Raw genomic sequence first — 12,484 nt, 5'->3', positions numbered from 1 at the left:
TCTATCTATCTATCTATCTATCTATCTATCTATCTATCTATCTATCTATCTATCTATCTATCTATCTATCTATCTATCATCTATTATCTCTATCATCTATCTATCTATCTATCTATCTATTATCTATCTATCTATCTATCTATCATCTATTATCTCTATCATCTATCTATCTATCTATCTATCTATCTATCTATCATCTATTATCTCTATCATCTATCTATCTATCTATCTATCATCTATTATCTCTATCATCTATCTATCTATCTATCTATCTATCTATCTATCTATCTATCAATCATCTATCTATCTATCTATCTATCTATCATCTATCTATCTATCTATCTATCTATCTATCTATCTATCTATCATCTATCTATCTGTCTGTCTGTCTATCTATCTATCTATCATCTATCTATCTATCTCTATCTATCTATCTATCTATCTATCTATCTATCTATCTATCTATCTATCTATCTATCTATCTGTCTATCTATCATCTATTAACTCTATCATCTATCTATCTATTATATCTATCTATCTATCATCTATCTATCCGTCTGTCCATTCACCTGTCCATTTATCTATCCATCCATCTGCCCCTTTCTCCATCCATCCATCCATCTATCTATCATCTATCATCTATAGTAAATCCCATGAGAGTGCTCAATGTCAGTAAGCAGCTGGAAAGCCAAACAATCTGTGTATAGGGTAGAAAATGGTGGGAAAAGTAGTGGTGACCCCCTCCTCCCATCATTAGTATAAAGTGCCAGGTTGGAGGCAGAGCTTTTAGCTCTGCCTCCAACCTAGGGCAGTAGGAGCCTGTATTGATTATGTTTGGTGTTTGAGGAATGAATGGATATTGGGAAGTTGTGTCAGGAGTCAGAGGCAGCAGTGCAGAGAAAGGGACAGACACAATGACAGTTACACAGAACTATAAACCCAGTGAGAATGAGGAATGAATGGATATTGGGAAGTTGTATCAGGAGTCAGAGGCAGCAGTGCAGAGAAGAGAAAGGGACAGACACAATGACAGTTACACAGAACTATAAACCCAGCGAGAATGAGGAATGAATGGATATTGGGAAGTGTATCAGGAGTCAGAGGCAGCAGTGCAGAGAAAGGGACAGACACAATGACAGTTACACAGAACTATAAACCCAGTGAGAATGAGGAATGAATGGATATTGGGAAGTTGTATCAGGAGTCAGAGGCAGCAGTGCAGAGAAGAGAAAGGGACAGACACAATGACAGTTAAACAGAACTATAAACCCAGTGAGAATGAGGAATGAATGGATATTGGGAAGTTGTATCAGGAGTCAGAGGCAGCAGTGCAGAGAAAGGGACAGACACAATGACAGTTACACAGAACTATAAACCCAGTGAGAATGAGGAATGAATGGATATTGGGAAGTTGTATCAGGAGTCAGAGGCAGCAGTGCAGAGAAGAGAAAGGGACAGACACAATGACAGTTACACAGAACTATAAACCCAGTGAGAATGAGGAATGAATGGATATTGGGAAGTTGTATCAGGAGTCAGAGGCAGCAGTGCAGAGAAGAGAAAGGGACAGACACAATGACAGTTACACAGAACTATAAACCCAGTGAGAATGAGAAATGAATATTAGATTTTCTTTATTTAGACACAATGTTATATTTGGGTTTATATCCATTTAGCAACACATGATGTTGTGAGGGCCCCATTATCCGTCAGGTTTATATTTGGAGACTTGGGAGCCCTGGAGTTCTATATGCAGTGAGATAGGGTGCTGGGTGCTCAGGGACATGGAGAGGCTGAACAGAAGGCGCCAAAGAATTCTCATTGGTCAGTCACATGTATTTATGGGGGATAAAATAATATCCACAGAATTTACTGTATTAGGTTCAGCTGGGTTTCAATTCCCAGTTCAGGGAATGTCGCAGCCCGAACACAACTGGGCAAATTGCTCACATTTATTTTACTAATAATAAAAATACTACTACTAATAATATTAATAATGAAAATACTACTACTACTAATAATACTAATAATATCACTAATATAAATACTAATAATAAAAATACTACTAATAATATTAATAATACAAATACTACTACTAATAATACTACTAGTACTACTAATACAAATAATACTAATAATAAAATTAATAATTGGAGCTATGTGAAGTCAGGACAAATAGAGGAAATAAAGCCGAGGGCAGATTTGATGTCACTGAGGCCCTGGCAAAGGCCCAGCTGAATTATGGATAAAAGGGGTGGAGCTTCCCACCAAAGGTGTGGCATTCGGGCAGATTTGGGGGTCAGTTTGGTGTATGGAGCCCCACAATGCCTGATAGTGACCCTAGTAACACAGTATTCCATCCTCTAGTAACACTATACACACACACACAAGAGTGACACCCATGGCAGATATACAGAGGCCTGACACTCACACTGACTGACACACAGGCACAAACTGACAGTTAGACAAAGTGACAGACAGAGGGCGCTAGGAGGAGCCCGGGAGCAGGAAGAGAAGCAGGAGGAGGAGGAGGAGGAGAGTGAGAGGCGAGTGAGGGAGGATCTGCAGCCGGCTCAGCCCCCCCATCTCGTCCTACTGGAGAAACAGCGGCAGCAGCAGCTCAGTAATCCCGTCCCCTCCTCTCCCCGATCTCCCCGGAATCTGCACAAAAGCCCTCGCCTCTCTCTGCCCCTGGTACTGCCCTCCTGCACCTCCTGCATCATGGGGGACAAAGGAACCAGGTCAGTCTCTTGCACCTCCCTCTTATTATTATTATTATTATAGCCCTGGCACTGCTGGGGTTAACTGCATTCTCTATTCTGTACCCTCAGCCCCCCCTGCCTTACAATGTTTTCTGCCTACAAATCCTTACTGTGTCTCCTGGGGCAGCTGGGCTCTTGGCAATATTGGACTAACAGCTCTGTGCCTAGAAATCTTATGTCTGTCATCTGGGGCTACTGGGCTTATACCCCCTCACTGCTGGGTAACTGGGCTTATACCCCCTAATTGCTTTGTTACTGGGCTTATACCCCCTCTTTGCTGGGTAACTGGGCTTATACCCCCTCACTGCTGGGTAACTGGGCTTATACCCCCTCATTGCTTTGTTACTGGGCTTATACCCCCTCTTTGCTGGGTAACTGGGCTTATACCCCCTCTTTGCTGGGTAACTGGGCTTATACCCCCTCATTGCTGGGTAACTGGGCTTATACCCCCTCATTACTGGGTAACTGGGCTTATACCCCCTTATTGCTGGGTAACTGGGTTTATACCCCCTCATTGCTGGGTAACTGGGCTTATACCCCCTCATTGCTTTGTTACTGGGCTTATACCCCCTCTTTGCTGGGTAACTGAGCTTATACCCCCTCATTGCTTGGTAACTGGGCTTATACCCCCTCATTGCTTTGTTACTGGGCTTATACCCCCTCATTGCTGGGTAACTGGGCTTATACCCCCTCATTGCTGGGTAACTGGGCTTATACCCCCTCATTGCTGGGTAACTGGGCTTATACCCCCTCATTGCTTTGTTACTGGGCTTATACCCCCTCTTTGCTGGGTAACTGAGCTTATACCCCCTCATTGCTTGGTAACTGGGCTTATACCCCCTCATTGCTTTGTTACTGGGCTTATACCCCCTCATTGCTGGGTAACTGGGTTTATACCCCCTCATTGCTGGGTAACTGGGCTTATACCCCCTCATTGCTTTGTTACTGGGCTTATACCCCCTCATTGCTGGGTAACTGGGCTTATACCCCCTAATTGCTTTGTTACTGGGCTTATACCCCCTCATTGCTTTGTTACTGGGTTTATACCCCCTCATTGCTGGGTAACTGGGCTTATACCCCTTCAATGCTGGGTAACTGGGCTTATACCCCTTCATTGCTGGGTAACTGGGCTTATACCCCCTCATTGCTTTGTTACTGGGCTTATACCCCCTCATTGCTGGGTAACTGCCCCCTGCCCACTGGTATGTATCTCTGTCACACAGTTGGCAGTTGGGACATTAGAATACACTGAGATGCTAAATGCAAAATGCTTTGGAATAGAAGCTGTTGTGAAACTACAACTTGCAGTCGCATCGCTGCCCTAGTGCTGGAGATTGTAGTATCACAAGAGTGGGGGGGGGGGGCAATGCTTTGCCCCTATCCCTTTCTATTCCCCAGTCCTGTTCTCCAGGCAAGTCGTGGGTCAGCAGGTCGTGGGCAGAAGAGGGAGGAGTCTATTGGGGATGTTGTTGTTGACATTAGAGAATTTGAGGAAGTCAGACTTGTTCTCACACTTCCCCGGCTGCTCAATATTGTGTCATTGGCTCCTGCGTGATCCTTCCCTGTGCTTTTCAGCTGATCCCTAGAGTTGTTATGGTTATTTATATTGGGGGAGATCACGGCTGTGGGGTTGTTTGTGCCCTGGGGGTGAGTTTCTTGATGGAGATCTGACAGTGGGTCAGGGGGGGTCGCTCACCATGTCTGTGCCTTTCAGATATTTCTTAAATTGACAGTTGCTCCAAATATCTAGTTATTGAAATCTAAAGCATTTCTGTGATCATAGTCTTCCCTTCTGATAGGGCGGCTGCCAGTACCATGTGACCCCCCAACTCTGAGCAAATTAATAACAATTGTCTTTCTGCCTTTTTTTTATTGGTCGTCCAGTGCGGCGACCTGCGAGCAACAAGGGAGCTTATTGGTACAAATTGTTTTGCTCTTTTGGATTCAAAAGCAGAGCGAGAACGAAGACGACTTTTTATTTACGGGGAAAAAGATTGGATGTTACTGTCCCTTTAACTACAAAAGAGATTGGCAGCAGGGGGGTTGGCATGACTGGAGGGACCCTGAATTACACAACTATATTCACTGTAACAAAAGCAGAGTGTAACTACATCTCTCACACATGCAACCCAATATGTTATGGTTACTAACAGCCAGTTGATTGCTAGCCGCCAGTTAGAACCTTCTCCTTTCAGTCAATTTTTGGGGTGCTGCACCCCAATACTAAGTCTCAGCAACCAGAATCTTCCCTCCATAGTATATGGGGTTCCATAAGCGATGAGAGGGGAGCTTTAGAACCTCACAGTAGGGGCACATGGACTACCTCTAGATGTTGTGCAACTACAACTACCAGCGGCTTTTTAAAAATGTTCTACTACAGCTATTCACTCTGGAATTTAAACTATTATGTGGTTTCTATGGCGACTAATAGGCGGGACCAGGCAAGTGGTATGAATGACAGGGCTGAAAGATGAATAGGGGAAGAGAAAGATAAGAAATAGAAAGTAATTAGACTGATGGCGATGCTGGATTAGTATTGACCAAATAATGATAATGAGTATCCAGCCTGCTTGTTGATCTCAATTGTGGTGGCTGCGGTCAGTGACTGGAACAAGCAGGGGGTCTCTTACATTTTCAGATTAAAGCAAGGCAATGAAGAGTAAATATAAGGGGGATGTCTTCGATTTTTGCTTAAATCAAGGTTAGCGTTTCCCTCTGTTGTAGGATATATGGATAAAAACCAGAGTTACTTACTCCTTATATAATGTGTGTAGGTTCTGAGGATAAAGACCAGAGTAGCCTTCTACTATAGTGTGTAGGTTGTTAAATTAGAGACATGAGTAGTCTTCTACTACTATAGTGTGTAGGTTGTTAAATTAGAGACATGAGTAGTCTTCTACTACTATAGTGTGTAGGTTGTTAAATTAGAGACATGAGTAGTCTTCTACTACTATAGTGTGTAGGTTGTTAAATTAGAGACATGAGTAGTCTTCTACTACTATAGTGTGTAGGTTGTTAAATTAGAGACATGAGTAGTCTTCTACTACTATAGTGTGTAGGTTCTTAGAATAAAGACATGAATAGCCTTTCCCTGCTATAGTGTGTAGGTTCTGAGGATAAAGACATGAGTAGCCTTCCCCTGCTATAGTGTGTAGGTTCTTAGAATAAAGAATAAAGAAGAATTAGAATAAAGACACAAGTAGTCTTCCCCTGCTATAGTGTGTAGGTTCTTAAATTAGAGACCTGAGCAGTCTTCCCCTGTTATAGTGTGTAGGTTCTTAAATTAGAGACCTGAGTAGTCTTCCCCTTATATAGTGTGTAGGTTCTTAGAATAAAGATATGAATAGCCTTTCCCTGCTATAGTGTGTAGGTTCTGAGGATAAAGAACAAAGTAGGCTTCTCCTGCTATAGTGTGTAGGTTCTGAGGATAAAGACATGAGTAGCCTTCCCCTGCTATAGTGTGTAGGTTCTTAGAATAAAGACATGAGTAGCCTTCCCCTGCTAAAGTGTGTAGGTTCTGAGGATAAAGAACAAAGTAGCCTTCAGTGTGTAGGTTCTGAGGATAAAGACATGAGTAGCCTTCCCCTGCTATAGTGTGTAGGTTCTGAGGATAAAGACATGAGTAGCCTTCCCCTGCTATAGTGTGTAGGTTCTTAGAATAAAGACACAAGTAGTCTTCCCCTGCTATAGTGTGTAGGTTCTTAGAATAAAGATATGAGTAGCCTTCTCCTGCTAAAGTGTGTAGGTTCTTAAATTAGAGACCTGAGTAGTCTTCCCCTTCTATAGTGTGTAGGTTCTTAGAATAAAGACATGAGTAGCCTTCTCCTGCTAAAGTGTGTAGGTTCTTAAATTAGAGACCTGAGTAGTCTTCCCCTTCTATAGTGTGTAGGTTCTGAGGATAAAGAACAAAGTAGGCTTCTCCTGCTATAGTGTTTAGGTTCTGAGGATAAAGACATGAGTAGCCTTCCCCTTCTATAGTGTGTAGGTTTTGAGGATAAAGACCAGAGTAGCCTTCCACAACTATAGTTGGTGGGTTCTGAGTACCCCTTTCTATAGTGTTATGTAAGTATTATGTTAAGTTTTGAGGATAAAGACTAGAGTAATCGTCACCTGCTATAGTGTGTAGGTTCTGAGAATAAAGAACAGCCTTCCTATACTATACTTATCCAGCTCACAGTACTGTTGGTGTGTGATCTGTGACACAATCTCACTCTTAAATATTGTCCCTTCTCCTTTTACTCCTTTTATTGAGTGTGTGCAGTTTGGTGAATCCTGTAGTTTCAGTCTTGCCTACAGCTGCCATTGTTTCTTGGGCTAAAGGAACACAAGCTTTATTATAACCTTCCATAGCCCTCCTTCTGTGTTCTAATCCCCTAACAGAAAAGCAAAAGAGGGGCATGATCTGGCATGCTTGGGTTTTGGGGTCAGCCAAACTGGAATGTACTTGTATTGTTTACTATCATACAGTGGAATCATTGCCCTTTACACTGGCAGTGATATAATAGTATCTGTGTCCCGCTGCCATTCAGCATTGGGTGCCTGCAAGTGATAAATCCATTTTATGTAACCGATTATATAGAATAGGGGCCACCCTGCTCCCTCCTACTCTCAGTCTGTCGCCTTTTTAATATTCTCCTCCCACTTACAATGGGCAAAGCAACATCCTTATGAACCAATGTGGGGGTTAAGTGCAATCCATCACCAAATCCTTATAATGCTCCAAGGGGAGAGGTGATGGGGCTGCTGTAAGCATTTGACTATATAGATGTTCCCTTATATATCTGTATAGATAAATACTTTTATTATTTTATACTATTAATACCCTGGTTCAGGCACCCACACAGGGTCGGCTCCAGTTTCAACTGCTCCAGTTTCCAAACGCCAGTAAGTCGTGGTCACTGATAAGCAGGTAGTAACGTAGAGACCATCTCTGTGTTCTTCCCTCCTCTCACCTTGATACAGTGCGTGTGTGTTGGACCTGAGGACTAATATCCCCCTGTGTCTCAGGTTTACAGAGAAGGAGGCAGTCAATATAGAGAGAGGTTTCTCCAGGAAGGAGAATCTGATTAAATACCTCCCATCCCTCCCACCAAAGAGATCGGAGTTATTGTTAAATAACATCTATAGATTTGTTTGTTTCATTAAAACAATAGGCAGAACTTATTGGCAATCCAATCCCTATTTACCAGCCTTATAATTCAGAAATATAAATACTGTCCCTTTAAAGGATCAGTAACATCAAATGTTTTTTTTTAAAAAAATTCACTAGTATGCTATGAAAAAAAACTGCCAACACATATTAAACTTTAAAATCGCAAAGTCTTTAAGAAATACCTTACCGAATTTCCGCTTGCGCTCCTCTTCAGAAAAGGCGACAGGGCAATGATCCATTGTGCGGTGCTCGATTACTCCTCCCTGGCTATCTCCTATAAGGAAGGCAGGGAGGAGAAATCGAGCGTCGCACGATGGATCACCCGATCGCCTTTTCTGAAGAGGAGCGCAAGCGGAGATTTGGTAAGTAATTTCTAAATAAAGACTTTGGGATTTTAAAGTTTAATATGTGTTGGTGTTTTTTTTCTTAGTATACAAAAACATTTTTTTTAAATTTCTTTTTTTGATGTTACTGGTCCTTTAAGACAGGTGTCCCCAACCAACGGGCCGCGGGCCAGAACTGGGCAACGGACAGTCCTGAACTGGGCTGCAGAACAATGAATTTGACGCCAGTGCACCCAAATTGGACGCCGATCCCTCCGACCCCCTCTGACAACCTCCCCGACCCCCTCTGAACCACTCCCCGACCCCTCTCCGACCCCCCTCTGAACTCTCCCGACCCCCCTCTGTCAAAAGAAACATTACATTTCTTTCCTTCTATTGTGTACTCATGGGCTTCTGTATCAGACTTCCTGTTTTCAGCTTAAACCTCCTTGCCCAGGGCGTGAGCATGCTCAGTTTGCTCCTCCCCTCCCTCCTCCTCTCCCTGCTGTAATCTGATCCCAGAGCTATAAGTGAGCAGGGAGAGACTCAGGCAGGAAGTGATGTCACACCAAGCTAATATGGCAGCTGCTATCCTAAACAAACAGAGAGCTTCTAGAGCTTTTTACTTTAAAAGGGATATTCAGCTTATAACTGATATTTCAGGACAATATGGGTTTGGCCTTTGTTTTTGTTAGTGTTGTGCAATCATTTAAAGGGGAACTCCACCTAAAAACTGTCACTTGCCTAATGGAAGAAAATGTGATTCCGCACAACTTCCCAATATCAATGCATTCTTACTGGGCGTATAGTAATGTAGAAATGTCGTTGCTATTGTCTGTCACCGTCTGTTCTGGTTTAGCGCAAAAAATAGGGATCATTGACCACCACGGCCCCAGTTGCAATTGCACAGAAATGGACAGAGTTGTTTTCTGGACCCACTGACTGCCAGCCCGACCTAGACCTGCTGGCTTTGACACTACTCTACCCCACCCACAGAGCTTACACTTACTACTGTCCCGAGAATAATGCAAACCAGAAGTGATTTTAACTACATCATTGGATCTGGTTCCAAAAAAAGGTTGTTTTTTTTTCTCAGAGAGAGTGCGGGGGCGGGGGAGACCAGGTTAGAGCCCACACTTTATTGGGGTACCCAGGCAGGGTATCTGCAACAGCCTAAACAGTCAGGAAATCAGCATTTTTCTGCCCAAAACTCGATCATTTTGCATTAGATTCGTATCAGGCGCAACACTCCCTTGATGCAGCTGAAACGTTAGAGGAAAACACTGCATTTTTGGTAAAACTATGATGAATTGCAATCAGAAACAAGTTACTACAATCGGTTCTCCTTTTAATCCCTTGACTTCTGCTACATTGCTTCACCAGTCAGAACCAGCGGTGCAGATAAAAAAAAAAGTAAATAAAAAATAAGTAAATAACAAAAATAACAATATTAATACAGGTCGCATATGGATCTGTCCAGATATAAGAGTCAGGATCCCCACTGGACCTCTCAGTGCTGCAGCCGCTGGGTCTGCCATGGCCTATTAAGCATTGCACAGAATGTGCGGCACTTACAAATTTGCATCAGTAAATTGCTGTAGTTGCACCTCCTCTGCGCAGCATTATTGTGACTCACTGATGTTGCATTTGTGTTACACAATCAGCAGCCCCTGGTGTTAGTCAGTAACAGGGCATTGGCCCAGAGCCTATTGCCAACTCCCGGCACCTGCTGAGAGTTGAAGTTCAACTGGAGCTCGGTAGCCCGTATGCAGCCCTGCCTATTTATAGCAAGTGAATTCTCATTCCCCCCCCACAAGTGTAAGTGATTCTGTACATAAATATTTTCACCAGTCTCATTCCATCGCTCCCCCCCCTGCACTGTGGTGCCGCATAACCAGCACTTAAAAGCCTTAAGTGACTGAACGGCTGCTCTGCTAAGTGCGTCAGTGCTGAAGTGGAGGAGGAGTTAATGGCTGTGCAAATATTTAGAATCCTGTGACCTTTTGAAAGTTCGTTATTTAGTATATGAAACATGTGTCTGTAGCAATGCTGCTCTCCCCTGTATCTCTTGTATCCACTGTATCCCCTGTTTTCTGTGTATTCTCTGTATCCCCTGTATCTCTTGTATCCACTGTATCCCCTGTATTCTCTTGTATCCACTGTATCCCCTGTATTCTCTGTATCATCTGTATCTGCTGTATCCCCTATATTTACTGTATCACCTGTATCTGCTGTATCCTGTGTAAGCTGTATCCCCTTTTTCCTCTGTATTCTCTGTATCCCCTATATTTACTGTATCCCCTGTATCTGCTGTATCCTGTGTAAGCTGTATCCCCTGTATCCTCTGTATCCTCTCTATCCCCTGTGTCCGCCGTATCCTCTGTATCCCCTGTATCCGGCGTATCCCCTGTATCCTCTGTATCCCCTGGATCTGCTGTTTCCCCTGTATCTGATATATCCACTGTACCTCCCCCCCCACGCCTGGAGGAAATCCCGACTATGGGCCAAGTGTGGAAGTTTCATTAAATAAGTGGGAAACAATAACAACATGAAGTATATGCCGCCCTTACCTTGATATGAGATTGAACCAGAGGATAACATGGGAGCTGCCCTGCTGTTTCCACAGTACAGTGTGAGACTTGGGTTTAAACAGAAATCCGGTGTTGGCAGCAGCATTATGTCTGCCCGACAGATACTTCTATACTCAGGTGCTGCCATATCTTTATTATATAGGAGCTGTGCTGTCGCCATCAAATGGGTACATGGGGTATTCCAGTCAGAAGCCCAATGGCAGAGGGGCCCCCAAGGGACCTAAAATAGGATTCCCAGGCTGCAAAGGGAGAGTCTTGAGGGAGTGTTTGGGTGAATTGTCGTGGCTTTGCGTATAATGGGCATGGAGGGTGGATCAGAGGCGTGGCCATCTGCTAACAGAGTAGAATGGGGCCCCCTGTGATTTCCCATGGTAGCCCTGGCTATATAGGTCCCTGGCTGGTGGCCCTGGCAGCACATCCTTGGCTGAAATCACTGGGCTGAGTCCGGGGATCGAATCTGTACATTACCACTCAGGCCCCTGGGCATCTGTAAGTTCTAGTCCAGTTTCCACAAGTGAGTGTAGGGCAACTTCTTTAATTATGTTTTTTTTTTATGTCACCAAGGGTTCAGTTTCCCTTTTGTCATGTGACTGTATCTTTCTCCTTTCTGTTGGACAGCAGCTCCGTCTCGAGATTTGGATCAGAGCAGGAGTCGCTGATAACAGTTCACTGTTAAAGAACTATTTTTAGTAAGGTAAAGTTAGCTTAGTAAGATAAATTGAGCATGCTTGTCCTACTTTGTTTCAGGAGTCAGAACCAGCAGTGCAGAGACTATAACCAGCCTGATACTGCTTTCAATAGACATTCCTTATAAAACAACTCATGTATGAAGAGGAGTTCCTTTAACTATAGAATGCAGTGATTGTTCCTGTGCATTACTAATATTCTGTACGCTGCCTATTTCTGCTAAGTCAGGTTCTCCTTTATTTAGCCAGAACTGTGACTTGGGAGCTAATAGAGGGGCAGGTGGGATTTCAATGTATGTATATACAAGTCTCTTTTGTATCTATGACATCAGCCGGAGATAGATAAAAATAATCTAGAAATAGAAATACTTTAAAGCAAAGTAGTAGTAGGTAGAGCAGTAAGGTCTTGGGGTTAGGGAAGGGGTTAATTTTCTCAAGTAAAGAGGAAGAGGCAATAAAACATCATTATTGTCAGAAATCTAAGGAATGATTAACCTGGTGGCAAATATAAATATTATAAGGGAGGTGTGTGCTGCCCGGGCGTCTGATACTCATCATAATATAATGATAAAAGTCATAGTGCTCAGTGATTGGTCAGTTATAGGGACCAGAGAGGAGCCTTTCTCTGCATGGTGATTGGCTACTGCTAGGAGCTTGGGATAGTGGTGATATTATCTTTTCATAAGCATGGCACTCCTACAGACTAGACATATAGAGCTGGGAATCAGGGTGACACCTACTGGCTGAGGATAAAGGGGTGGGAATCAGGGAGGCATCTCTTATTGGATGAGGATAAAGGGGTGGGAATCAGGGAGGCACCTCCTACTGGCTGAGGATAAAGGGGTGGGAATCAGGGAGGCATCTCTTATTGGATGAGGATAAAGGGGTGGGAATCAGGGAGGAATCTCTTATTGGATGAGGATAAAGGGGTGGGAATCAGGGAGGCACCTCCTACTGGCTGGGGATAAAG

The 12,484-nt window shown here is 43.5% G+C and overlaps 1 protein-coding gene across 1 annotated transcript in view; it reads left to right on the top strand.

Moving 5' to 3' along the window:
* The first annotated feature begins 2,450 nt into the window (after positions 1-2,450).
* The window catches only part of arrb1.L (arrestin beta 1 L homeolog), a 110,352-nt gene continuing 100,318 nt past the window's right edge, over positions 2,451-12,484 (top strand). The window contains exon 1 of the mRNA XM_041582789.1: positions 2,451-2,741. Coding sequence (XP_041438723.1) covers positions 2,722-2,741 — 20 coding nt within the window. The 5' untranslated portion in view covers positions 2,451-2,721. The remainder of the gene's footprint in view (positions 2,742-12,484) is intronic.

Source organism: Xenopus laevis, chromosome 2L (genome assembly GCF_017654675.1).
Source record: "Xenopus laevis strain J_2021 chromosome 2L, Xenopus_laevis_v10.1, whole genome shotgun sequence".
NCBI lineage: Eukaryota > Metazoa > Chordata > Amphibia > Anura > Pipidae > Xenopus > Xenopus laevis.
Note: the sequence above shows the minus strand (reverse complement) of the source record. Positions and strands in the feature narration are given on the sequence as shown.